The sequence below is a fragment of the Callorhinus ursinus genome, unplaced genomic scaffold (assembly GCF_003265705.2).
Source record: "Callorhinus ursinus isolate GAN/ISIS: 27379988/994484 unplaced genomic scaffold, GSC_fseal_2.0 scaffold4, whole genome shotgun sequence".
NCBI classification, from domain to species: Eukaryota; Metazoa; Chordata; class Mammalia; order Carnivora; family Otariidae; genus Callorhinus; species Callorhinus ursinus.
In genome coordinates this window covers 4802114-4829114 of record NW_027397066.1, presented here as the reverse complement: position 1 = coordinate 4829114, position 27001 = coordinate 4802114, and the positions used below count along the sequence as shown (strand labels likewise).

Genomic DNA, 27001 nt, shown 5'->3' with positions numbered 1-27001 from the left:
GGAGTCCACATCCACCCAGCATGTGGGTCCTCTGAGGTCCAGGCGGGGGCTTCAGGACATGTGACGGGTCCTGAGGATACTTTCAGGACCTGGAAAGGACGAAGGGGACACCACGGGCCTCACAGAGAGGACGGACCTAATACCCTGTTAAGGTGTGGCTGCTCGAGGGAACAGCATCGTAGCCACTGTCCAACGCGTGAGGCTGGGCCTTCACCTCTGCTCTTTATTTCATCCCCTTACCCATGTGATCTGCAGGGATAGGGACCTGGGGCTGTCCCCGTTTCACAGAGGAGGACACAGAGGAGGACACAGGCTCGTCCACCATCAGCTGGCAAATGTCAGAGCCAGCATTTGAACCCAGAGCTGCCGTCAAAAGCCTCCTGCGCTAAATTATGATGACGCTGACATTTGCTTTTTTCCTCCAAAACTCCTACAAGGCAGCCTGGGGGTGTGGTTAAGAGCGTGGACTGCCAGTTTGGGATGACGGGAGAGTTCTGGACTTGGATGGGGACAGCTGCACAACAATGTGAGCACTTACTGCTACTGACCGGGGCACTTAAATGTGCTTAACGTGATAACCATTATTAAATATTACATATGTATGTAGCACAAAGATATTTTACGAAATGATCAGGTACCAGGTCATTAAGAAATTGTCAATAGGGGCACCTGGGTGTTCAGTTGGTTAAGCAGCCCCCTCTCGATTTCGGCTCAGGTCATGATCTCAGGGTCATGGGCTGGAGCCCTACATCAGCTCCACACTCAGCGGGGAGTCGGCTTGAGATTCTCTCTCTCTCCCTCTCCCTCTGCCCCTCTTTCACCCCACACATGGAAACGCTCTCTCTGTCTCTCTGAAATAAATAAATCTTTAAAAAAATTGTCAGTAAATTTTTTTAAAGATTTTATTTATTTATTTGAGAGAGAGAGAGAATGAGAGATAGAGAGCACGAGAGGGAAGAGGGTCAGAGGGAGAAGCAGACTCCCTGCCGAGGAGGGAGCCCGATGTGGGACTCGATCCCGGGACTCCAGGATCATGACCTGAGCCGAAGGCAGTCGCTTAACCAACTGAGCCACCCAGGCACCCTGTCAGTAAATTTTTAAAAATAGATATCATACAGACCATATTCTCTAAACATGGGAAAATTCAATTAGAAGCTAATTAAAAATACATAAATCCCCCCCGAGAAAAGTAATAATGCGGGCTGCTTGGGTGCAGATCCCTGCTCCCCACTTACCAGCTCTGTGACCCAGCGGCAGGCTTCAGAGGTTGTCTGTACCCACCTGTAAAGTGAGAAACACAAGGCACCTCCCTCTGGGCTTGTGTCCGGAACTGAATGAACCCAAATCAGGGACAGCGCAGACCAGGGCGCGGCAAACTCCGGCTGCAAAGGGCCAGGTAGTGAGGGTTTCTGGCTTTACAGGTGCCGGCCACAGCTGTGCCACTCTGTCAACACAGCAGGAAAGCAGCCACAGACAACAGGTGTGCCAACAGTCAGGGCTGGGTACCAATAAAACTTTATTTACGGAAGCAGGTGGCTAGCTGATAGGGCCGGGGCTTGCCGACCCCTGGCATACACCCTGGCCCTTGGTAGGTGCTTAACAAATGTTAACTGCTACAATCAAGAAAAATGGCATTTATCTTAATTCATTTCTAGAGATGAATGAGAGGTAAAATACTTCCTGTTGCAGTTCCAAAAATAAATACTAATAGGAAGGCAAGAGCAGAACCTCAGTGCCCGCTGGAGAGGGGGCCCCGCCCTCACTCTGCTGCTTTCGGGTCATGCTGGACCAGCCCTGGCCACTCTCCGCAAGCTCTTCCCCTCCTACCTCCTACAGGAAGGGGCTCCTAATCCCTGCTTCACAGCCTGAGGCTCCCAGCGCCCCCACCCTACCCCCCCACCTCCTTGTTCCTGCCCCTCCCCCACGGGCCCATGGTCTCTGGGCTGTCCACCTGGCCTTGGAAAGGCTAGAGTAAAGAAAACATTTTCTGACAGTGTTCAGGGCTAGAGGGACAATGACAAGCAAGGTCCCACCGCTGGCTGGCCCCGGAGTCCTTTCCTGAACCTCAGATCACAGCAACACAAATGGTTTCTACTGGCTTCAAGGTAACGGGTTTCGATCAAAAGCACTGAGAAGCCTCCTCTGATTGATTCCTCACATGGGCCCTGTAGGAAGGTTGACTTTCCATTACAGGGATCAGCATGTTCCATGGAGCAACACCTAAGTTCTAGAGCGTGGGACCCCCGCTGGCGAATCCCACCTCTGCCTCCCTCCACCTCCACCTCCAGGCTCAGTCTCTGCTTGTCAGGTGCTCACATAAGCCCTTCCCTAAAGAGATTCTCGGCAGCTTCAGCAAGAGAATTCCAGCAGGAGTGGGAGGTTAAGCAACAATAGCTCTATTCCTCATGTGAGCATCCCAGGAAAAGGAACCGGGCCATCAAGCTGTTAAGCGCCTTGCCCAAGGTTGCACAGCCAGGAGGGTCTGAGCTGGTCCTCAAAAAATGCAGCCCCTCTGACCCAGCCCTGTTCCAGCCCTGTTCCTTCACAGCTGAGCTCACCTAGCTGGTGCTGATGGTTTGTTCCTTTAAGGGGGTAGGAGTCTTCTTAGGAACTGGGTGGAAATCACTGTCACCACTGAGCAGGAAAGAAGCTCAGATGACAGAAGCATCAAAGGAGCTGCTCGGGGCAGGTGGGTGGCCTTTACTAGTGCACCATGAGCTCAGGACTCCTGCCCGCATCCCTCGGCACCTTCTCACACAAGTGTGCACAACTCCCATTAGCCAACACGCACCCACTCCCTCCATCTCTCACTCCCATTTATGGAATATTTAGCTTATTGGCCTGCTGTTGTTAGCTGGGGAGGGACACGGAGGGCCTCTAACTGGGGTGGCTGCTCTGGGACAAAACTGAAGGACTAATTTTTGAACCACACACTCCCTCATCATCATGACCACTTACTCAGTGGTGCCTGTGCCCAGAGACCACACTCTGATGCCCACACCAGGCCGGCCAGAGGACCACTGCCCCCAGTCGTACAGGAAATGGAGGCTCAGAAAGGTTAATCCTGTGGCCTGAGATCACACAGCCTTAAGGAACAGGACAAAGGTGAATCGACTTCAGGAGCCCCCGCAAGTCGACTCAAACACCCCAAGGAGACCAAGCGAGGAGCCCCAGAACACGGCGTAGTCATCCCCAATCTTTCTGAGGGAGGCACCCCATTTTGGTTACAAAGCCCAGGTGGGAGGCACTTCCTCAGTCCCAGCTGGGGAAGGGGCAGGGCCCCAGTGGACGCCACGCAGCCTGGCTCCAGAGCCTGCAGAGAGGCAGGTCCCATTCTCATGCTGGCAGACACCTTGCTCGGCAATTATTCCTTCTGCCACTTATCTCCCGGCCCCAACCGACCCTTGACACTAACAGAGTGGGGCTTCCATCCTGCCTCCTCATTGTGAAATCTTCTGGCCAGGCTAAGGAGACTGTCAAGCTCTGTCCCTCCCTATGCATGTCCCTCTTATAGCGCCTGGCACGATCGCTGCGGGCATGACCACCTCCCCAGGAAGGTGGAGCCCCCGTCCAAGCAGGGCTCCCCCTCAGACCTCACTGTGACCCCACTCTCCGGTGGGCAAGGTCTGCTTAAGGAAAAACTACACACATATGAAACTATACATGGATATATGTTGTAAGAGCACAGACGAGAGAATCCACAATCTGTTTGGCAAAGTCAGGAAACACCACCAAGACGTCACAGGAGACCTGGGCCTTCACATATGAATAGGAGTTCTCCAGGCAGACAAGAGAGAGGCACATTTCCCAGGAAAACCAAAAATGTGGGGAGAAGCCTAGGTGTGAAGACAGGTCCAGGGAACACAGAGGTAGCACATGAGGCTGAGACAGTGGGACAGGGAAGCCAGGATGTGAAGAACCATGTGAGGTCACCGAGGCAAGGGGGGGCTAAGGATGGTTTGTGAAAGACAATGGCAACAATCGCATTTGTTGGGTCCGCGCTCTCAAGGTGGGAGTTACCCCCAAGCTCTGGAGAGATGGTCAGCATTACAGACCACGTGCAAGAGTCTCAACAACAAACACTTCCCAATCATGCCCTGTCTGGAAGACCTCTCTTAGAGCAGCAGATCTCCTGGAAGTCGCCCTGCTGGGCAAGCGTCGGAGAGGGGTCCTGACCACCCCGTGCCATCCCCAAACCATCTCTGCCCATTTGGGCTCATGGAAGTGCCACCCACCTGCCCAAGGTGTGGAGGAGAAACCAGACTCACTCTACACCAGCCGGTCACTCTGTTAGCAGGGAGGGCCCCCCTCCGGTGGGATATTTACTGTGATCAGAGCCCTGTGTGAAGGGCTGAGGCTGCCCCTGCCCTTCCAAAACTCATGGGCCTGGGAGGCTGAGACCATCAGACAGGACAACAGTGTGTCCTGCTCTACCATACAAGGAAGCTCAGACGGGGCAAGGGGTTCTTCCTGACCTTAGTGGAGAAGGAGCTGGCCAGTTGAAGGAAGGGCGTTCGTTCCCAGAGAGGGAACAGCACAAGCAAAGGCCAAGGACAGTGTGCCCGTGAGTGTGCGTGGAAAGGGTGGGGGTGGCGCAGGACCAGAGCCGGGCAGAGGCGGGCAGAGAGCCCAGGCCGGCCAAGCCATCAGGAGAAATGCAGACTACGGTGTGTGGGGAGGGGTGGTGGTGTAGGGGTGGTGTGTGTGGGAGGGGGGGATGCTTCTATGGCAGAAGACTCCAGCCTGGCAAGTGGCCTCCATCAGGGATGACGAGGCCGGATCCTCAAGAGCCCGCAGCAGGGAGGGTGGTGATGGAGTGACGGGGCAGGGGGCTGGGGACGAGGGCATGGGCACTAACACTGGCCAACAGGCCGGGGCCTGAGCGCAGGGTGTCCAGGCAAGGTGCCCCGCCCCGCGGAGCCAGTCCCTGTGCGCCATCTCCGGAGGCTGCGTGCGTCCAGGGCGCTCCGGCGGGGTTAGGAGGGTGGGTACCAGCCTTTCTTCCCAGCGCTTCAGCCTCCTCCCGGAGCCCACGTGGGCGGAGCAGCGCGGGATGTGCGTGGCAGGGGCCGCCTCGGCGGGTGCTGTGCGTGGGGCGAGGGTGCAGGCAGGGCGGCCCCCCCGCCGCCCCGGAGCGGCCCTGGGCTCCAACCTCTGTGCCACCTCGGCAGGGACCTGGGGGAACCCTGACTTACTCAGAGGGTAGGACTCCGAGGGAACCGGCCGGCCACGCCCCCCGCGCCACTCCCTGGAGGCAGCCGGTGGGTCCCCCTCCCCCTCCCCCTCCTTGGCTCGGGGGCGGAATGGGGAGAGGAGTGGAAATGGGGGTGGCGTGAGGGAGAGAGGGGAACTGGGGGCAGAACGGGGAGGGGGCCTATGGAGGGAGGCGACGCAGAGTCCTCCTGCTGGGAGACACTGCAGGGGAATTTGGAGGGGAATGGGGGATGGGAACGGAAGGGTGGGGGACCACAGAGGTGAGACGAGAGAGCGGCAGGGGATCTGGAGGGGCGAGAAGGCTGGAAGAGGGCGAGGTGGGCGATGGGGCGGGGCGGCACCGGTCACCGTGTCCCCTGCCGCGGGGTCCGCCCATCGGTCGCTGGGTCCGCGGGTCCCCTTCGGCCAGGGCGCGCCTCCCGCTCCCCCCCACCCCACCCGGCGCACCTGTACGCACCTGCTCCGCGCTCAGGCCCGAGCCGGGCAGCAGCTGCGGACGTAGCGAGCGCAGCTCCGCGCCGCATCCTCCGGCCGCCCCCTCCCCGCCCCGAGCTTACGCTGCCGCCGCCCCCGCCTTAAAAAGGACAAAACGGAACATAAAAAGGTTGCGTGCAAAAAAAAAAAAAAAAGAGAGAGAGAAAGAAAAATCGTAAGAAGCAACCGAGGAAGCCGGACAGACGCGCGCGCGGCTCGGCGGGCGGGGGTCGAGGTGCGGCGGCGCCGGTGACCGCGCTCGGGGCAGCCGGCAGGCGCCTGCCGCACGCTCCCGGCTGCAGCTCCTGCTCCCGCCCGGCGCCCGGCTCGCGGCGCGGCCCCGCCCCTCCCCGGGTCGCCCCTCCGATTGGCCCGTCCTCCTGCCAGTCAGGGGGAAGACGAGGGGCTCGCCCCGCCCCCGCCCCCGCCCGAGGCCGAGGCCGGGAGCGGTTCGGCTGCAGCCAGAGGAGGTGCGGGGAGGCCTGAGCGTGCGCACTTGGCCGCGCAGCCAGCGCCGGGAAGGGCCGGGGTCCCGCGGCTGAGCGCCCTGTGTCGCCCGGGGTCGTGGCGCCCGCCGGGTCGGAGCGGCCCTGGGGAGGAGTTTGCCGGCTCCAGCAAGGGCTAAAGGCCCCAGGAGGCTCATCCCTGCCCTCACCTGGGACTGTGGCCATCCCAGGCCATCGGTCGTGGTCAGGGAAGACGCAACTGCCGACGGTTCTGTATTCTCCCCTTTGTGCCGACGGAAATCTCAGGGTCACAGGTTAACGGAAATGTTGAAAGCGACACAGCTAGCAAGTGGCAGAGCCAGGAGTCTTATCACGAGGCAAAAAATCATCCTGTCACCAAAAATAGTGGAATGAATGATCTGATGTCCAGCGGAGGCTTGAAGGGAGGGTAGGATTTAGCAAGGCAAAGATCCGTTCATTCGGTTCCATTCCACAAATATTTATTGGGCACCTACTATGTACCAGGGAGCCATTAAGATCTAGGGATACCGCAGCGAACAGAAAGAAGGCCCCCGCCCCTCCTGGAGAGCTTATATTCCAGCAAAGAAAAGAAAGGGAAGAGCATTCACATAAGCAGCTTGATTGGAGGAAAATGTGGCATATTGGAGAATCTAAAGAAGAGGGGCATCTCTGGGCTACAGAGAGGTGAGGAGGAGAATGGCAAGGATGGAGATGGGCAGGTGGGCAGAGGCCAGCCAGGACGTGTGAGATCTGTAGGCTGTGGGGAAAGACTTTGGAGTTGATCCTGAGACTGTCTCACCAGGAACGGTGGTCTGTGGGACCACTGTCGGATGTGCCTATTTTAAATGTCCTGGTCAGCTTCTTCTGCCTCTCAGTAGAGAGGCTCCGCATGGACACTGCCCAGCTCAGGACCACCCAAGAGGCAGGTACCATCCCTTTCTCTTCATTAGGGATGAGGAGGCCCTGGGGCCCAGAACACACAGCAAGCCGCAGCATGGGAACCAAGAGTCCGACTGGCTCCAGAGCAGCCTTCCAAGTACCGGGGCACCTGTGGTGTGTGTGCCCAGGTCTCAAAGCCACCATCCCCTCGACAGGCCATCCACATTTGAGGGTCTTGGGGAAGGGGCACCTGTTGCTTTCCAGATGGGGAGGAGAACAGCAGTGACTGCCTGTTAACCCGCCTCTGCTGGAGCCAGGCTGTCTGGGGCGAGGGCACGGGAGGTGGGGGTTCCCAGCTTGGCCACTTACCAGCTGATGGCCTTAGGCAAGTTATTGACCCTTTGCTTTCCTCAGTTTCCTTATCTGTAAAATGGAGCTTAAAATAGTAACAACCTCATGGGTTTGGGTGGGGATTAAATAAGTTAGTATATATGTATCTGTGTTACTTTCTGAAGACTGCCACATTACCATAGACCAGGAAGCTTAAAACAACAGAAATTTGTGCTCTTGTGATATTGAAGGGCAAAAGTCCCAAGTCCAGCGATTGGCAGGGGCGTGTTCCCTCTAGAAGCTCTGAGGGGGAAATTCTTCCCTGCCTCCCTCAGCTTCTAGGGACTCCAGGTGCTCCTAGACTTGTGGCCACGTCACTCAGTTCTCGGCTTCTGCCTTCACGAGGCCCTCTCTCCTCTGTCTGCACATCCGCTTTTATTTATTTATTTACTTACTTTAATTTTTTTACGTATTTATCTTTGAGAGAGAGAGAGCAAGCATGTGAGTGGAGTGGGGTGCAGGGGGAGAACAGAGAGGGAAGGAGAGAGAGAATCCCAAGCAGCTTCCACACCCAGCGTGGAGCCCGACGTGGAGCTCAGTCCCACAACCCTGGGACCATGACCTACACCAAAACCAAGAGCTGGACACCTAACCCGCTGAACTACCCAGGTGCTCCTATGCCTCCTCTTTTATAAAGACTCTGGTCTGTGGATTTAGGACCCACTGAGCTAATCCAGGATTATCCCACCTCAAGATCCTTAACTTAACCACATCTACAAAGACCCTTTTTCCAAATAAGACCACATTTATACGTTCCAGGATGTTGTTATAAATTATAGAATTATTTAATTACAGTTGTAATCGTTCCGATCGAGGAGGGGGGAAAGGTACTAGGAGATCGCATCGTGTGGAACTTGGCTTGATCTGAGGGCCTGGCCTTCCCTGAGGAGGTCAGTCCTGAGTATTAGCTAGCTGAACAAAGAGGAAGAGAGGATATTCCAGAGAGAGCAAGCAGTGGTAGCATGAGGGCCCTGAGTTTGGACTTAACCTTCCAGTGGGAAGGGGGCCATCAAGGCTTCTTGAGGAAGGGCATGAGTGACAGGATTAAAGGAGGCGTGGTCACGTGCAGAAGCGTGGGCAGGTCCCACCCGCCCCATCAGTGATTCCACAGACATAGATGGGCAACCACTGCACATCGGTACTTTGCCCAGGCAGCAGGGACATGGCCTGGAAAGAGCTTGTCTCTCCCCAGTGGCTCATGGGTCAGTGGGAGAGACCACAGTGGATCATTACAATGGGATAGTCCAGGCGATAGGAGTGTAGGGGAAGGAATTCCTAGGGCCACTTCAGGGAGTCAGGAAAGGCTTCCTGGAGGAGGAGACCCTTACACTGAGGTTAGACAAGGGGGGGGGGGAGGAAGCAGGCTTTCCAGGTGGAGGGAACAGCAGGTGCGGCGGGACCGTGGAGGCATCAAAGACTGAGACATGGATTTCAGGCCTGCTGCCCCATAAGGCTGCGCACAAGATTAAGAGGCTGGTAAGGACCCTGAAAGCCCCACTGGGACTTCGGGTCATTAAGGAATTTGGAACAGACCACCGGAGCTGGTTGGCAGACTCTAGGATTTGCATGGAGGCTGGGTAGGAAGGTAGAGGTGAGAGACTATTATTGAATTGGTTGAGATGAGGGAGGTTGAAGGTCAGAACCAGGACAGTTTGAGCTGTGGTCCCAGGAGGACAGGTCAGGTAGCACCCCCACTCCCGACCAGGTGATGGAAACTGATCTAACTTGTAAGACTAGCCTTCTGGGTGGTGGGCTGTGCTGGGGGAGGGGTAGTAATAAGAACGAGCTGGTCAAGCTCGGTCTGACAGGTACTGATGCAGGCATTCTGTGAGCATCAACCTATTTAATCTACACAACCGCCCTAGGTACAGAGAGGTTAGGTAACTTGCCCAAGAGTGCACCGCACTCTCCATCCCCAGAGCCAGGCAGGGCACTGGCAGCCTAGCTCTGGGGATAAAGAAACCATCACATGGTTAATAACGACTCACATTTACTGATCACATACTGTGTGCCAGGCACTGTCTGAGCTCCATACGAATTGATTCATTTTAATCCCTCCTTAGCCTTAGACACTGAGAAATGTACAGGTTCAACAATTTACCTCAGGTTCTCAGCTGGTGAGTGGCTGAGTCGGGACTGACTCCAGCCTGCCGGGCTCCCACAGTGACAGACACCACCGAGGTACTCCACATCTCCTAAGTAGCAGAAAAGCCCCCTGCTGCTGAGGAGACGCTTGAGAAGGCTCCGGGTGTCCCCCTGAGGCCGAGGGGCACAGATGAACCAGTGCTGGGGGAGGGGTGGGGAGGCTCAGGCTCTGCTGCGGGCTTGGCCACAAATTAGCTGTGTCCCTGGGACAAGTCCCCTCAGTGCTCTGAGCCTTGGGCTCCTCCCTGTCCAATAGAAACCGTGCCACCGGACACCCTGGGATGTGAGTCCTGGTTCCACCGTTTGCTCCCACCATCACCATCTGAGTGCTGGGAAGAATAGAACATACTTCACAGGCAGGCTAGGCTGTTAAAGCAGACCACAGTTGTGACCCACCTAAAGCAGCTGGGCCATTAATGTGCACAGTGGGTGAACACTGCTGGTATTCATAGCAGAAAAGCCTACTGCCCTCCATCCCTGCAAGCGCTGTATTCTCATGTTCTGGATGAGATAATGGAGACTCAGACAAAAGGATCTGGAAACTCCAGCCAGGTCTCTGGCCCCAAGCCCACACTGTCATCAGTCCACTTTCAGATCCTAAAGGATGATGGTGGGAATTACGATGCATTAAACACCTGCCTGATTCCATTTATAGAACTTTATCAAAATGGCAGAATTCTAGAAAGAGAGGACTGATGCATGCTACCAGGAGTTGGGGAAGGGGAGGGAGGCGGCTGTGGCTGTAAAGGGTAGCAGGAGGGGTCCTCGTGCGGAGCGGGTCTGTGTCCTGCCTGGGGTGGTGCACACAGCAGTCTGCTCACGTGATAAGATTGCGTGGAACTAAGTGCACACACACACACAAAAGTTCAGGTAAAGCCACGGAAATCCGAATAAGGTGGGTGGATCGTATCGATGTTAGTTGCCTGGTTTGTGACATTAATACTATAGGTTTGCAAGGTGTTACCTTTGGGGGAAACCAGGTGAAGGGTATACTGGTCCTGGACTATTGCTTACAACTGCATGTGAGTGTCTGATAATCTCAATACAAAGGGTTTCTAAAGACAGTGATGACCGTAAAGGTAGCTAGCTGCCCCAGGCTCCTGTGTGGGACAGGGCTGTCACTGGGGCAGGGGGATGGGCACCGAGGGCCTGTAGATTTTCCCCCAGAAACAAGGGGGAGCAGCCATGAGGGGTGGGAGGCAGGCAGAGGGCCCAAGTTCTCCATCACTGTCCCTGCAGGAGAGTCCGGCCTCCTGGGACACAGGGTCCCCACACCAGGACTCGCTCTTTCTTCTCCCCTCCCCCTCGCAATGAAAGCAGCTTTCTATGGGCTATTTCTGGTTCTATGAATAATACATGCTTATTGTACAGAATTCAGACGGTATAGGCAGATATAAAGAAGGTGACCTTGAATCTCGCCGCACCAGGGTGACCCCCATGAGCACCAGGGTGACCAGGGCTCCGTGGTCATTTACATGAATGGGCATAATCGAAACACAATATTTTATTATGGATGCTTCCCCCTTCCCATTCCCATATCACATCCCCCATCAGGTAGCCCATGATAACAGACTCACTTGTTTTGGTTCACATTTTTCTCTCTAGACATATGGAAGTCTATACTATATACACACACCCATACGGGGCTTTGGGGGTCATTGTTTTACAAAATGAATCCATCATGTAATCCCATTTATTTGCTTCTTACTCTTCACGCTCGCCAACACCTGCTGAAATCCCCGCCAGCATCCAGAGGGAACTAGCTTTGTTCTTTGAAAGGCTGATGACACCCCACGATGTGGACATCCCCTTAGCCCCCGCCAGCTAAGAACCATGGGCGGCAAATATCCCGGCCAGTATCAGTATTTTTATTTCCACAGATGAATTCCCAGGAGGGGCATTGCTGGTTTGAAGGCATAAACTTTTATTTTAATCGATGCTGACAGATTACCTTCCCAGGACTCTGTGACATGTCACCCTTCTGCCCCAGTGCACGAATTCCTCATCATCGGCCGATGCCTCGGCACTGAGGATGTTGCCACCCTTTCGGGTGCGAAGTGATATGCCCTTGTGATTTTAGTTTGCATCTCCCTGCCTCCTGGGGAACTGAGGAGAATGTGAATAGATATGTGCCTTTAGACATGCTCTTTTGAAAATTGTCTTCATACTCTGTCCATTTGTAGTTGGGGCTTTTTCTTTCGTCCGTTTGTTGGCGGGGACGGGTTGTGTCCAGTTTTTTTTTTTTAATTTATTGAAGTATAGTTGACATACCATGTCCTATTAGTGTCCAGTGTATAACCTAGCGATTCGGCAGTTCTATACATTAGTCGGTGCCTGCCACAGTGAGCGTAATCTCCATTCAACAGTATCACAGGATTACTGACTATGTTCCCTGTGCTGTATTTTCCATCCTTGCAACTCATTATTTTATAACTGGAAGCTTGTACGTCTCACTGCTCTTCCCCTGTTTCTCCCATCGGCTCACTCCCTCCCCTCTGGAAACTGCATGTATAAAATCATATTTCTCTTTAGGATTGTTCTCTGTATTTATGAGTCTGCTTTCTTTTGTCCATTTTTAAGTGTTCGCAACGGACACACCTGTCTGCTGGTTCTTGGGGTTCAAGCACTTTTTCCAGATCTTGCTTTCCCCTCTTGATTTTGCTCCTGGCATCTTTTGCTACACAACAACCTTGTTGTGTAGTCAAATGTGTAGACAGAGCTGTCACTTTCTTTTTCTTTTTAATATAGCTTCTGAGTCTCATTCTTGGTGAGATGGTCTCCATGGCACCTAGACAGTACATGTAGCCTAGATTTTCCTGTAAGTACAAGAAAACTCAGACAGCTGCTATGCATGTTTATTCCCTGTGATCTGGCTAGCAAATGTGACCTTATAAAATACATTTAAATAGAGAAATTTCCAATTATTAAAAAATATTTTTAGTAGAAAATATTTCAAGAATGCCAAGTAATATATATAACATATGTATTTTCCAAAGCCCAGGAAGGGGGTTTCCAAAAATGTCAGTTGCATTTTTATACTGCCTCAAAAAAAAAAAAAAGGCACACACACACACACACACACACAAAAAAAACCCCAGTGAAATTATACCTACACAATAACCCCATTAGGGAGCTGAGAGAGCTCCAGGTGATCATAGTCCCCTCACATAGTAAGAAATGTTAGGGGCCGTTTAGAGGACAGGGGCTGGACGGGGGACAGGATGCCATCAAGTAATTTTTACAAAGAACTTGCCATCAGATTCATTACTTCAAGATTTTTCTGTGCGTGTTTATCTTTTTCCTAATTTCCTATGCATGGTATCATACCTATATATATTCTCCCACATTTTCCTTTTTACTTCACACTGAGTTTTTAAAAATTCATCCATTTTGATACGTGTGGCTGAACTGGGAATAGACTTTCTGGCAATTTTTTTTTTTTTAATTTAAGCAGCACAACCATGGACATTTGCATCCGTATCTTCTGATGCACACAGACAAGAGGTTTCTCCATCAGGGTTTCTCAACAGCGGAAGTAGGATAATCCTTTGCAGAGGTGGCTGTTCCTGACCTCCACCTGCTAGATGCCCTTAGTACCCTCCTCCTAGACGTGACAATGAAATGTCTCCAGATAGTGCCAAATGTCCCCCGAGAAGGGGGACCATTAATGTGCACCAGTGTTCTAGAGGTTACAGCATAGGACGGGAAGTGCTAGAGCATGGGGCGGGGACATCTCCATCTTTACAAGACACTACCAAATAGTTGTCCAAAATGTTTGTGCCAATTTAGTATCCAACCAACAGCCTCTAAGAAATCCAGATCCTCTGCATCTTTGCCAACCTACAGTCTTAGCTGGATGTTAGGTTATTTCCGGCCCTGGGAGAGTGAACTGGTGTCTCGGAGCAATTCAATTGTGAATTTCTCTAACAGAGGCTCTTTGTCTGTTTTTGGCTTTTCATACTTTCTCTCCATGAACATGCCTTTTCATGTATCCTGCCCATTTTGGTGGCGGGGGGTTGTCTTTTTCTTATTGTTTTTCAGGGATTCTTTATATTTTCCAGCTATTAATGTCTTGTTGGGCATATGTTTTTGCACATACCTCCTTTTGGGTAAGGACTTGCCATTTTCTATTATGTTTCCCTTGGGTGAGTAGAAATATTAATTTTAACATAATCCACATTTTTAGTATTTTCCTTTATGATTTGTACTTTTTTGTGTTTTAAGAAATTCCTCCCTATCTGGAGTCCTTAAGAAGTTTCTCTCACATTCCCTTCCAAGTGTTTTCAAGTTTTACTTTTTGGTTTTGAGACTAATGCCCCTGGAGTTGAGCTTTATGTATGTGAGAGCAAGAGGTCCTGTTTCATTTTTTCCCCTCCTGGGAATAGCCAGTTGTGCAAGCATTGCTTATTAGAAACCCCATCCTTTCTCACAGGGAGCAGCAGTATGGACTGCGACATACATCAGGTGTCCAGGCATTCATGGTCTGCTTATTCTGTTCCTTGGTCTATTTGTCTGTCTCGGTGTCAGTGTCACGTTGTCATAACCATGTCAGCATTATAGTGAGTCTTGATATTTGCCCAAGCGAGCCCTCCCTCAGCCCTTTGCTCTTCCATATACACTTTGAAATTAGAAAGGCGCATTTTGCAAAGAACCTTATTGGGATTTTGATCAGAACTGCATTAAGTCTATCAAACAATTTGGAGGGATGTGACGCCTTCTATCCAGTCCTCCCACTGATGAATCCCTCTATTCACATAGGTCTTGTTAAACATCTTTCGATAGAGAGTTGTGTAAAGGTCTTGCCTATCTGTCCGCAGATGTATTTCTCATTTTATTTTGCTGCCATAAGTGGTATCTTTGTTAAAACTATAACTGTTCTTTATATGATAGGTGGAATATTCTGTTTACATTCATTAAATAAAGCTAATTAGGGGGCGCCTGGGTGGCTCAGTCTGTGAGGCATCTGCCTTTGGCTCAGGGCATGATCCCGGGGTCCTGGGATCAAGCCCTGAGTCGGGCTCCCTGTTCAGCTGGGAGCCTGCTTCTCCCTCTCTCTCCGCCCCTCCCCCTGCTTGCACATGCACTCTCTCTCTCAAATAAATAAATAAAATCTTTTTTAAAAATTTAAATAAATAAAGCCAATTAGTTGTGTTGTTCAAGTCTTCTCTATCCTTACCAGCTTTTTTTTTTTTTTTGCAATTTGGCCTATAATTTATTAAGAGGTATATCAACACTTCACGCTCATTAAGACGGCTGCTGTCCAAAAAAAATAACAAGTGTCGGCGAGAGTGTGGAGAAATTAGAACACTTGTGCACTGTTGGCGCAAATATAATAAAATGGTGCGGCCACTGTGGAAAATGATGTGGGGATTCCTCAAAAAATGAAACCGAGAATCACCGCAGGATGCGGCGATAACACTTTTGAGTCCACACCCGAAAGAAGTGAGATCGGGGGCTTGAACAGAAAGTCGTGCGCTCATATCCACAGCAGCATTAGCTACGGCAGCCAAGTGGTGCAAGCAGCCCAGGTGTCCATCAGTAGAGGAATGGATGAATTATACATGATACACACACACACACACACACACACACACACACACACACAGGAACACTATTCACTCTTAGTGAGGAAGGAAATCCAGACACATGTCACCACATGCTGAGTGAGATAAGCCACTCCTGAGAGGACACGGTATGGTTCCACGTCTGTGAGGGAGGTCCTAGAGCAGTCAGACTCACAGAGACAGAAGGTAGGGTGGTGGGTGGGTGCCAGGGGCTGGGGAGAGTGGAAAATGGGAAGTTAGCGTTTCATGCGGACAGTTTCCATTTGGGAAGAAAGCTCTGGAAACACATACTGGTGATGGTTGCACAACAGTGTGCACGTGCTTCATGCCACCAAACCGTACATTTTACGTGGTTAAGATGGTAAACTTTAGGGGTACCTGGGTGGCTCAGTCGGTTAAGCGGCTGCCTTCAGCTCAGGTCATGATCCCAGAGTCCCAGGATCGAGCCCCACGTCCGGATCCCCACTCAGCGGGGAGTCTGCTCCTCCCTCTGCCCTTCACCTGCTCCTGCATGCTCTCTCTCTGTCTCAAATAAATAAATAAAATCCTTTAAAAAAAAGATGGCAAACTTTATGTTATGCATATTTTATCACAACAAACAGAACCCTGGCAAGAGGCATGTCGAGATGCCCCGCTGAGATGCCGATTCCTCAGCTCCTCCTTCTGGTGCTCTGTCTTCGCCTCATAGGAAACACATGCGTTCTAGAATTGTGGTCTCTTGCTGGTGGATTTATTATCTGGTAGCAATCTTCTTTATGCTAATGATTTTTAAAAGATTTATTTATTCATGTTAGAGAGAGAGGGAGAGAGAGTCTGAAGCAGACTCCGCAATGAGCGTGGAGCCAAACACAGGGCTCGATCTCATAACCAGAGATCACGACCTGAGCCTGAGCCGAAACCGAGCCAGAGACTCAGCTGACTGTGCCACCCGGGCGCCCCCCACCTCCATGAGGACTTGATCTGAATGTTATTTTATCCAATATTAAAGCTCCTGCGGCTTTCTGTTACTTAGTACACTCTCATCCATCCCTTGACTTCCAACCCTTCCCCCAGTCTTCCTCACACTTCAGGTGCATCCCAAGCAAAGAGCGTATGGTGGGTTTTGTACTGTTGCCCACATGACACTCTCTGACCCAGCCCACTGGCTTGTTTGTCTGTGCAGCCTGTGACTACCAACCGGTATCTTTGGAGCTATTTCTACCCATCTGATTTTGTATTTTTTACTTGTCTTGCTTTTCTTTACTTCTCCTTTTTCTCCATTTCTTGTTCTTCTTTTGGATTGTTTGAGCTTTTGCTCTTATTCCATTTTCCTCTGTTTGAAAGTTATATAGTTTATTTCCATGTTTTCAGTGCTTAACCTAGAAATTTTACAGTATTTATTTTACAAAGTTTTAATTAATATCTCAGCCATCAGAGGTGCCTGGGTGGCTCAGTCGGTTAAGCTTCCGACTCTTGGTTTTGGCTCAGGTCGTGATCTCAGGGTCGTAGGAACAAGCTCATGTAGAGTTCCTCATTGGGCTTAGCATGGAGTCTGCTAGAGATTCTCTCTTTCTCTCCCTCTACCCCTCCACGTGCACACACTCTCTCTTTCTCTCTCTCTAAAAATAAATAAATAAATGAAATCTTTTTTTAAAAAAATCTCAGCCATTGCCTCAAACAATAAATGGTTTGACCTCCATCACTGCTCTCCCAGGTTACAAGGTATCTGTTCAGTATTGTAGTTCTAGCCTCCGGTTTTTTTTTTTTAACCCTGTAAAGTAAACATCACCCATTTTATAGACACAATATGTATTATCATTCAGTTTTAAATATTCTGTCTCCAATCAATCCCTTGATTTCTTCTTTGATGTATTAATTAGAAATGTGTTACTTAATTTCCCAATATTTGGGAGATTTTCTGACATCTTATTGTTACTAAATTATAATTTAACATTTCTGCCATCAAAGAACATGGTTCTGTATGGTTTGGGTTGTTTTCAATTTGGGATGTGTTTTATTGCCTGGCACATGGTCTATCTTGGTGAATTTTCCTTTCACACGTGAAAAGATGCAATTTCTGCTATTATTGGGGAGAGGATCCCATAATGTCAACCAGGTCAGGGTCATTGATGGGGCTTTCCAGATCTCCTTATATACCTATTGACTTTTATCTTCTTTTTCTAACAATTACTGAGAGAGTCAATGATTCAAAAAATCTGCAACCATAATTACAAACTTGTCTGTTTCTCCTTTCGGTTCTGCCAGTTTTGTTTCGTGTATCCTGAAGCTTTATTAAGACAGATGTACGTATTTAAGATTGTCATGGCTTCTTCATGAATTGGCCCTTTGCCACTGTGACACATCTCTGGCACTATTCCTTGTCGCAAGGTCTGTTTTGTCTGATATTCACATAGCCCTGTGAAACCCGTTATCCTTAGGTCTTCCATGGTCTGTTTTCCCACCCTTCTCCTGTCAGCCTCTTTTCCCTCATATTTAAAGAGAGTTTCTTGCAGCCAGCACCTCATCGGGTCCTTCTATGTACCCAGTCTGATAGTCTCTGCCTCTTCCACGGTGTGGGGAGTCCATTCACCCTGAGTGTAATTGTTCACAGGGTCCGGCTGAAGTCTGCCACTTTAGTACTTGCTTTTCATTTCCCTTACCAGTTCTTTATTCGTGTTTCTTTTTTCCCTTTCTTATTTCGAATTAAGTCTTTTTAGCATCCCATTTTATATCTTCTATTAACAGCTATCCCACTATTCTTTTACTGGTTGTCCTAGAATTTATAATGTGCATCTTTTCTTATTAAGGATTTTATTTGTCAGAGAGGGAGAGAGAGCACAAGCAGGGGGAGCGGCAGGCAGAGGGACAAGCAGACTCCCTGCTGAGCAAGGAGCCCGGTGTGGGACTTGATCCCAGGACGCTGGGATCATGACCTGAGCCAAAGGCGGACGCTTAAATGACTGAGCCACCCAGGCGTCCTTATAATGTGCATCTTTATAATGGTCTCACTCCAATAACATAGACTCCCTCACACAGCCTTTACTTTGCGCTATTTTCCTTCCATATTTCTTACAAATTCTAAAGTGCAGTATAATTACTTTTGCTTAAAACTGTCAATTATGTTTTTGTAACAACTTAATTGAGGTAAAATCAGTCTAGAATAAACTTCATATACACAGAATGCAGAGAAGCTTTGACACATGTATACACCTGTGGAACCATGAGTACCGTCAAGATAGTGAATGCATCCGTCCCACTGAAAGTTTCCCAGAGCCTCTTGGTGACCCCTTCCCCCTCCCCCACACCCAGCCCTGGTCCCTGGCATCCTTCTGGACTTGGACGCACTGGGGGCTCTGAACCGAAGCATAGTTATTTTGAGCTTCATCCAGGTTGTTGCATGTGCCAGGAGTATGGCTTTATTGCTCAGGAGCCCCCCATTGCATGGGAGGACTGCAGGTCGTTTCTCCCGTCATTTGTTAATGCCATTTGGAATGTTTCCAGTTCGAGGCTATTACAAATAAAGCTGTTGTAAACACTTGTGTAGAAGCCTTTGTGTGGACATATGCCCTCATCTCTTTGGGACACATACCTAGGAATGTAATGGCCAGATCGTGTGGAAATGTATGTTGAAATTTTAAGAACGGACAACTGCTTTCTAAAGTGGTACCACCATTCTGCATCCCCAGCAGCAATGTGTCGAGCCCACATCCTCGCCACAACCTGCTATGCTCTGTCTTTTAAGTTTACACATTCTCATAGGTATGAAGTCACCTTCACTGGTCTTTTCATTTTTATTATGGGTTCATCTACTGTACAAAATGATAGGCCTGGATTGAAGATACTGTTCTCCAGAGAGCATTTACATTTGCTTCTTTTTTAAATTTTGTATTTAAATTCAAATTAACATATACTGTATGACTAGTTTCAGAGGTAGAATTTAGTGATTCATCAGTTTGCATTGGCTTCTTCTAGGCTCCAGGGGGCGCTACTAACCTGTAGCTATTCTAATTTAGCTTGATGGGTGAGATTTTCCCTGCCGGACAGTACAGACTGGATCCTCAGACATACATGGGAGCAGTCTTCTGGCTACACATACACGGGAGAGACTGTTATTTATATCATCTTCGGTTTTTCCACCCGAGGCAGCTGATATGGGCAGATTTGTTCATTGGTCCATGGCACCCGCCCGAGTTCCTCAAACCTGAAGCTCCTGTCTGTCCCAGGGGGTTGTACCCAGTGGAAGCCAGACTTCCGGGTTCATACTCTGGTTTGGGCTGATTATTCCTCCTTTTGTGGGGAAGCGTGTGGTCCTTGGGTATTTCCCCTGATTTTCTTGTGAGTTCAGCAAGGCATTTTAAGTATGAATAATCCCCCATCTCAGTATTTTCATCTGACAAGGTATTGCTGTTGAGAGCTTCTTATCTGAGCATGCTATTGGGATGCCAAAGTTTTCTTGTGTGGTTTTTATTGTTTGCCTTATTAATTTAGGTCTTTAATCCATCTAGAGTTTCCTTTTCTGTTTATTAGATTGGAATCTATTCCCTTTTTAGATGGCTAGCCAGTTATCAGCAGTATCGATTAATAGCAAACCTATATACATGCACCCTTACAGCATTTCATAGAATCCTCAGACATCCCTGTGATGCTATTAATACTACCTCTATTCTATAGAGGAAGAAACTGAGGAACAGAGAGCTTTCCTGACTTATTTGTGGAAGCCCTTGGTTGGTTAAAAAGAAAACATGGAAATGGAGTTGGGAACTTTGCGGAGTAGGAAAAAACCAAAATCTGTTGTTACATAACTATTGCTCATTACCCTTGACATATGCAGAAGACCTCAGAAATAATAACTGACATATTTACTGAGTGCCTCCGTTGTGCTTTAGGAGCTCTAACTCTTTGATCCCACAACTGTGCCTAATAATAAGCAGTATTACTGTCCCCATTTAACCAATGAAGAGATTGAGGCCCAGAGAGATGAAGTAAGCAGTCCAAAGGTCACCCAGCAGAGGTAGGTTGATGAACCCAGACCGTCTGGCTCTAGGGGCTGTGCCGTCCCATAGGCAACCTTAAAATTACCCAGAGAGTGCATGAAGCCCCTGACGGCCTTCCTGTCACCTGCCACAGACCAGAAGATCTTGGAAGTGTTGCCACTGGAAGGAGAGTTGGAGCTTGTGGGTATTTTTATATGTTTAGAAATTTTATTTTGAAAAAAAAAAAAACATGTTTAATGTAAGGGAGGCACCAATGGGTTAACAGGTGGTTGGCTTTGAAGCGCTAGCTTCCAGGAGAGGGACTGCTCTGAATTTTCTAATTTCGCCATAGTGATAATGCGTTGTGTATTCTGGTGTGATTTGGAAATATTAAAATACATCATTCAAAGATGAGCCGTCGCTGATTGGCTCTTCCCCGTCAACTGGGCGCACTTATATAACTGCGGTGCGGGCGCAGTGACAGGCTCAGCCAGAAGCGGGGGCGCGGGGAGAGGCTCGCCCGGCCCTCCGCCCCGCCCCCGCCCCGCCCCTCCTGGCCCCGCCCAGTCCCCGGCTGCCCGGAAAGCCCGGAGCTCCGGGCACCCTGCGCGGCTGGGACTCTGGCCCCGCGCACCAGCTCAGGCCCCTGGCAGCGCGACGCGGTTCCCAGCGGACAGACCCCACGCCCCGGGGACCCGCAGCGGCGGGGCGGAGCGGAGGGGCGCCGGGCGGGCGCACCGGGGGCTCTGAACCGGAGCCTCGGGCGCGGGGCGGCGGCCCGGGCGGGCGGGCGACATGCAGCGGGACAGCGGCCAGGCTGCGGGTCAGTGGCTGAACTTGCGCCCCTCCCCGTCGCGCGCGCCCCGCTGCCCGGGAGTGCGGAGGTCGTCCCCGGGACGGGGTGGGCGCGCTCCGGTGCAGCCAGCCCCGCGGCTCGGGCGCCCACGCCTGGCAGGCCCAGGCCCTGGAACGTGACCCGGCCTGCGCCCCTCCCGGTCCTCTCCCCGCGCGTCCCGGGGCACAGGTGACCGCCCGGACTTCCCGCCGCCCGGCTGCGGTGCTGTCCGCGGCGGCCAGTGCCGAAGCGGGTGAGGCCCGGGCTCCGGAGCTGGCCTGCTTTCCAGGCCGCCACACAGGGTCCCGGGCGCTGCTTGGGGCACACGGGCGCGCGCAATCAGCGGATGACCCTGGTGTTGAGAGCAGTTGCGTCGTGGGGCCCTTGGCCGGGCTCCAGCTCTGGCTCAGCGAACCTGTGCTCACCTGTCCCATGTAATGCCCCCAGCGACCTGGGGGCAGGCATTGTCACATCTCCACAGTGAGAAACGCAAGGCGTTCAGTAACCTGATCTCGGCCCCGTGGGTCTTGAGGGCATAACACGATTGGAACCCAGTTCTGTGGGTGCCAGAGCTTCTTGCCAAGCGCGCAGATGTTGAAATTGATGCTGGAAAGGTTCGGGTTTTGTCCAGAGCCTTCCCCTTTGCAGAAAATCCCGTTTCCTAACCTCATAGGACAATTAAGTGAAAATGGCTTAATTTGCTCCCGGCTAATGTGTTTCTGGCCCTGGAGGGCAAGTGGCATTCGAGCCTAAAGTGGAACGCCCAGAAGGTATTCTCATGTTCCAAAGCCAACTTTGACTTAGAATAAGAGCTATTGGCTCTTGGCTATTGCCTGCTTCCTGGGTGCCAGGCCCTGTAACAACAGCCTCAGTCTTCACTGGCCCCTTCCCATCTTACAGGTGGGAAAACTGAGGCACTGAGCGATGACATGGCTGGTAGGTGGCAGAGCTGGACATTCTAGCTTACTTATAGGTGTGACCACTGCACACTGCAGCCAGTGGGAGCCAGGGCTCCAGGGTAGGTACAGCCTGTCTCTGGATTGGAGATCGTTAGACCATCATAGAGCATTCCTGAGCTTCCATTTACTCATAATCAAAGAGAGAACAATCACCGTGGCTTTTGTCCTCCAGGGAACTAAGACCAGTGTTAACCAAGAGCTCTGTGTAGTCTGTGTTGTGGTCCACTGCTGTTTCTGCAGCCTCTGCCTGGGGCCTGGCACTCTGTCCAACCCTGGTAATATGTCTATCCCGGGAATGAATAAATCATCCTACGGCTGACTCCCAAATGGGCTCCTCTCTGTTGCCGCTGTGCTGGGCCTTTGGAAAGGGGCCAAGGCAGGGGACATTTGGGGCTGGGCCCAGCAGGGTGAGGGTGTCTGAAGTCAGGTGGTACTGAATGGGATAGGATTTCTGTTTGTTGGCAAGGTGGCTAGGGAGGTGGAAAGGATAGGCAGTCCAAAATGGAAGGTCCCATCTGCCCTTACCCTGCTGTGGACAGTCAGGAAGGTCAACTGACCTCCCTGAACTTCCTTCTCCGCCGTGGATGCCCCCATGATGATGAGCCATGCTGAAGATTAAACAGCATAATACACGTAAAAGGTCTATTGATCCTCCGTGTTGACTCTACCTTTCAGTGTCCTTTATATCAGTTGGGTGAATGTGGGGCTGGAGGAGCATGAAGGCCCAGGCCCCTGGAGCCTCAAGTGCCAGGCCAGGGGCCCTGGACTTCATGCCGAAGTCAAGGGAGCCCTAGAGGGATGTGAGCAGAGAGGGGGGTGGTGGGACTGTCATCTCTGGGCCCAGAGGCAGGGATCCCCGGGAGGAAGGTGAGTCTTACACTGTCGGCAGGTGTGAGATGGGTCCAGCCCCATGGAAGGGAATATGCCAGCCAGGGTCTATCTGGTCTTTCTGGACCACATATGCCCTTTGACCCCGCAACCCAGTTCCTAGAGAGCCCCCACCACATGCAGGTGATGCCATGTGTGCAAAGACCAGGGATAACCTGCGTCTGTTACCAGGGGCTGATAAATGCACAGTGGCCCGTCCACACTGAGAATACGATGCAGCCTTCCCAAAAAATGTGGTGGCTCTAAATGGCCAGCAGAAGGAGCTCCAAAGCATAGTCAACAAAAAAAGCAAATTAAGTTCAGTGCAACTAGTTGGCCACTGTGCAGGGGGACGAAGTGTGTGTAAATGCACAGACTAGCTCCGGAAGGGCATGTGACATGCCCCCTAAGAGTGCGCCCTAACAGGGAGGGAGTTGGGTGCTGCAGGATGAGGAAGGGGCGAGCTAGCTCTAGCTTTTACCATTACCCCATTGATACCCCTTTGAATTCTAAGCCATACCCATGAGTTATGACTCAAAAATACTGTCTAAATCGAAACAAAACAAATAGAACAGTGAATGATTACAAGACCTTGGCCATGTGGCTACAGAAATGGGGACAGGCCAGGAAAGTTCTGGAACTCTGGGTTTGGTCATCACTATTTGCCACATTTCCTCTTCCTTGGAAGCTGAGAGGAAGTCAGTGGTTCCTTCCTGCCTTTCTTCACTCTCGGACGAGTTGGTGCCTGGAACAGTTCGGCAGGGGGCATTTCCTCCATCATGTTAATTAAGACAGGATACTAAGGGGGTCACACTTGAGGACATACCTTGAGAGCTATAACCTTCTCCTCAGCATGGGGAGCCACAGCTGGGACACAGGTGGGGGAGGACAGAACACTGGGCTGGCAGCCAGGAGACGTGGGTTCAAGATTCCACTTGGCCTTTCCTACCTGGGTTTTTCTGGACAATCACTCTGCTTCCCTGTACCTCGGTTTCCCCATCCACACACTGGCCCACACGTGTACATAGGTAGGAGAAAACACGGTCGTCCGCGCATGCCCCTACTAGACCCGAGCTATGCCCCGTCCCATTCTTACTTCCCTCCCATCTGTAAAATGGGATCAGGGCATAACTTGGCCACAGTCGACATTCCCGAGGGATAGATTTCTGCTAATGCACCGATTTAAAATGCCACCAGAATAAGAGCCTCCTAAGTGCCCTGTGCTGTACTTTACAAGTTTTAGTCTAATCCCCACTCCCCAGAATGTCAGCTCCGGGAGAACTGGATTTCTGTCTATTGTGTGCACTGATAATGTGCATGCCCAGCCTACGGCAGGCATCCGGTCGATACCTGTGGTGTAATAGGGCATGAATTCCACCCCAACATGTGCAGCGGGGACTGTAGTCCCTGTGGTTGAAGCGTGTGGCTAATGACATGAAGCTCATCCCCTTGGGAGCTGGGGTCTGAGCCCAGCCGGTCTGGGTCTAGAGCCCACACTTTTAACAATGGTTAAATGGTTAAAAAGATTAAATTGCAACAGATGGTGGATTTATAAACGGATTTTTTTTTTTTACATTTAACCATTTTTCAATGCTTAAAATGGTTTAAAAGGCTATGCCAGCTCTCTGGAGCCTGCCTTGTTTCTATGCACCACCTCCTCTGTGTAGCTACTGTTTGTGCCCCAGAAAAGTGACCGCCACCTCCGGTTTCCGGAGTTCGCTGTCACTTGTGAGCATCTGAAAGTGCACGTGTCACATTACAGAGTGACTGTGCCAGACGGACCCGGGGGGGGGGGGCAGTGATTTCGGTACCTCGGACCTCATGGGGCCATTTCTTCCTGTTTCAGCACCTGCAGACCCCCTTCTCCCACCTCCAGATGAGACGGGTGGCCTGCCCCCAGGATGCTCCGTGATCCGCACCCACTGCCGGGACCCCACATCTCTGCCCATGCAGCACATTGTGCTGGCCAACCAGCGTGACCCAAAGGAGCAGGACACAGAGGAGCCAAAGGCAAGTGCAAGACCCAGGCCAGGCATGGAGGGCTCATGTGCTGGGCCAGCATTGTTGCCAGCTGCATGTTTAATGTTTCCTGTGTTCTGAGCTCTCGGCCAGGAACTCCTGTGCCTTGTCTCTGAACCCTCTCAACCCTGCAAGGTTGGTATTTTTACCCCCGCTTTTCAATGAGGATAAATTAAGGCACAGAGAAATCAAGAAACTTGCCCAGGGTCACACAGTAAATGGCAGGGCAGGATTTAAGCTCAGAGAGTCTGGCTCCTGAGCCCAGCTGCTCCAGGAAACTTTGGGTCACTGGTGAACATTCTGGGGTGAGGCAAGCAGTTCTCACGTGGAGATAGCCCAATCCATTCTGAAGTCTAAATAACTGTCACCTACCAAAAGGTCTGTTCCATAATAGGTACACAATGATTGTTTTTTTCTCTTTCCCTTGTTATTGTAATAGTTCAAGTGAGAGACCACCAGGTCTGCTTAGAAACACAAAAATAAAATAACCCTCTATATGCATTAGGATGAGGCTCAGGTTCACATAACAGAAAACTCCCCCAAGTCATAGTGATTTAGACAACATCGAAAGTTGTTTCTTTCTCGTGTAAATGACATATAAAGGTAAGTGGTTTGGAGCTCTATGGAGGTATCACAACCAACAGGGGCCCAGACTCTGCCCATCTCATTGCTCTACTGTCCTCAGCATGCTGCTTCATAGTCCAGGGCGGCTGCTTGAGCACCAGCCCTCATGTCTGCATCCAGCCAGCATGAGAGAGAAAGAGGTGAAAAAGATGCCTTCCTTTTATGAAGATGTTCCAGAAGTTGCATACCATACTTTAGTTTGTCCTTATTGGCCAGAACTTAGTCACACGGCCCCACCTGGCTGCAAGGGAGGCTGAGAAACACATTTACTCCAGGTGGCCACGTGCCCAGCTAAAAATCAGGGTCCAATTCCTAATAAAGAAGGGTAGAATGGATACTGGGGAGATGACTGGCTGTGTCTGCCACAGCCACAGAGAGATGTGTGAGGAGCTTAACTCAGGTTTGTCTCCCCATAAGCCAAAGCTAAATCCCAATCATGGTGGCACTTTCTTGTGTATATCTCCCTCATGTGACCGTCACAACAAGCCGGCCCCACTTTCTGGGTGGAGGTCTAAGGACTTTCTGGAGGCAACAGGTGCAGAAGGCAGTGGAGCAGGATTAGAACAAGAGGGCTGACCTCAATCACAGTAACAGTCACCCCACGGGCTTCCCGGGCCCTGGCACCTGTCCTAGCCTATATAACCCTTACAAGCCAGTGAGGGAAGACCTGGCATCTCCATGCACTGAGGTTAGGTAATGTGCTTGAGGTTCCACAGCCAGTCTGTGGAGACGTTGGGACTCGCATCTGGACCGTCTTACTCCTGACTCCATGCTCTGACCACCACCCTCCATTGCCACACAGAATCATCAATTCTCCCTGAGGCATCTAGTCTGCAAAGCTGGTTAAACCTGAGACGAGAGATTAGGCTAGGGGGTGCCACTGGTGTCTAATAGCCCTCCATTAAAAAAAAAATAAGAAAGCACTTCTTTTGTAGTGTTGGTTTATTCCAGAAATAAATGTACTAGAATTCTGATTTAAGAGGACTGTGATATCTAAAGGCAGGGACCCAGGTTTTAACAGTTTAACCTTTCTCATGGTATCTAGAACCGTGTGATGCAGGTACCATCTTGTAAAATAAATGTCCTCACTGTTCAGATGCAGCAGTGGGGTAGGGAGGGATTGTCTGCATGCCCTTTAACTAAGCCCCTACTTCCCTCGTGCAACTAGCCAGGACCCAAACTTTGCTGGGGATTGACTATAAAATCCACAGAGGCCAAGAGTCTTTTCCTAAGCATGCTTGTAAGTAAGCATCATCCGAGCTTTGGCCTGGTTCCCAAAAGAAGGACCTGAAAAGTTGCATAAACTAAACTATTTTTCTCTTTGATGCTTGCTCAGTCTCCTTGTAGAATCCTGTTCATGAGCATGCCCTTGAGGTCTTCTCTCCCTGGCAAGGAGAAGACACATGTGCAGAGACCCCGCTAGGTGCCCGGTCCTGGGCTAGCCCTTTACAAATGCTCGTTCATGGCCCCAGTGCTGCCTTCTCTGTTGTAGTAGGAGCTGCAGGGGTAAGCGCAGCTCTCAAACCATGGTGCATCAGAGCTGGGGGGCGGGGGGGGCTGTCTGTTACTCCAGCCCCTAGTACCTTCTGTTCCACCCTGCTGACTCCCAAAC

General features: G+C 51.0%; 2 protein-coding genes across 14 annotated transcripts in view; one reads left to right on the top strand and one right to left on the bottom strand.

Moving 5' to 3' along the window:
- The window catches only part of LOC112835747 (janus kinase and microtubule-interacting protein 1), a 253704-nt gene extending 247263 nt beyond the window's left edge, over positions 1–6441 (bottom strand). For 9 of the 10 annotated variants that reach the window (XR_012377838.1, XR_012377836.1, XR_012377839.1 and 6 more), the window contains exon 1: positions 5672–5993. The gene's annotated coding sequence lies outside the window, so the exon portion shown is untranslated. Of the gene's footprint in view, positions 1–5671; positions 5994–6343 lie in introns of those variants that run through there. The other variant, XM_073891406.1, reaches the window with a different exon arrangement.
- Positions 5020–27001, top strand: part of LOC141372565 (uncharacterized) — a 41829-nt gene continuing 19847 nt past the window's right edge. For 2 of the 4 annotated variants that reach the window (XM_073891411.1, XM_073891410.1), the window contains exons 1-2: positions 20690–20908; positions 24593–24756. In XM_073891411.1, the coding sequence (XP_073747512.1) occupies positions 20881–20908; positions 24593–24756 (192 nt within the window). In that variant the 5' untranslated portion in view covers positions 20690–20880. Of the gene's footprint in view, positions 5262–20687; positions 20909–24592; positions 24757–27001 lie in introns of those variants that run through there. The other 2 variants (XM_073891412.1, XR_012377845.1) reach the window with 2 other exon arrangements.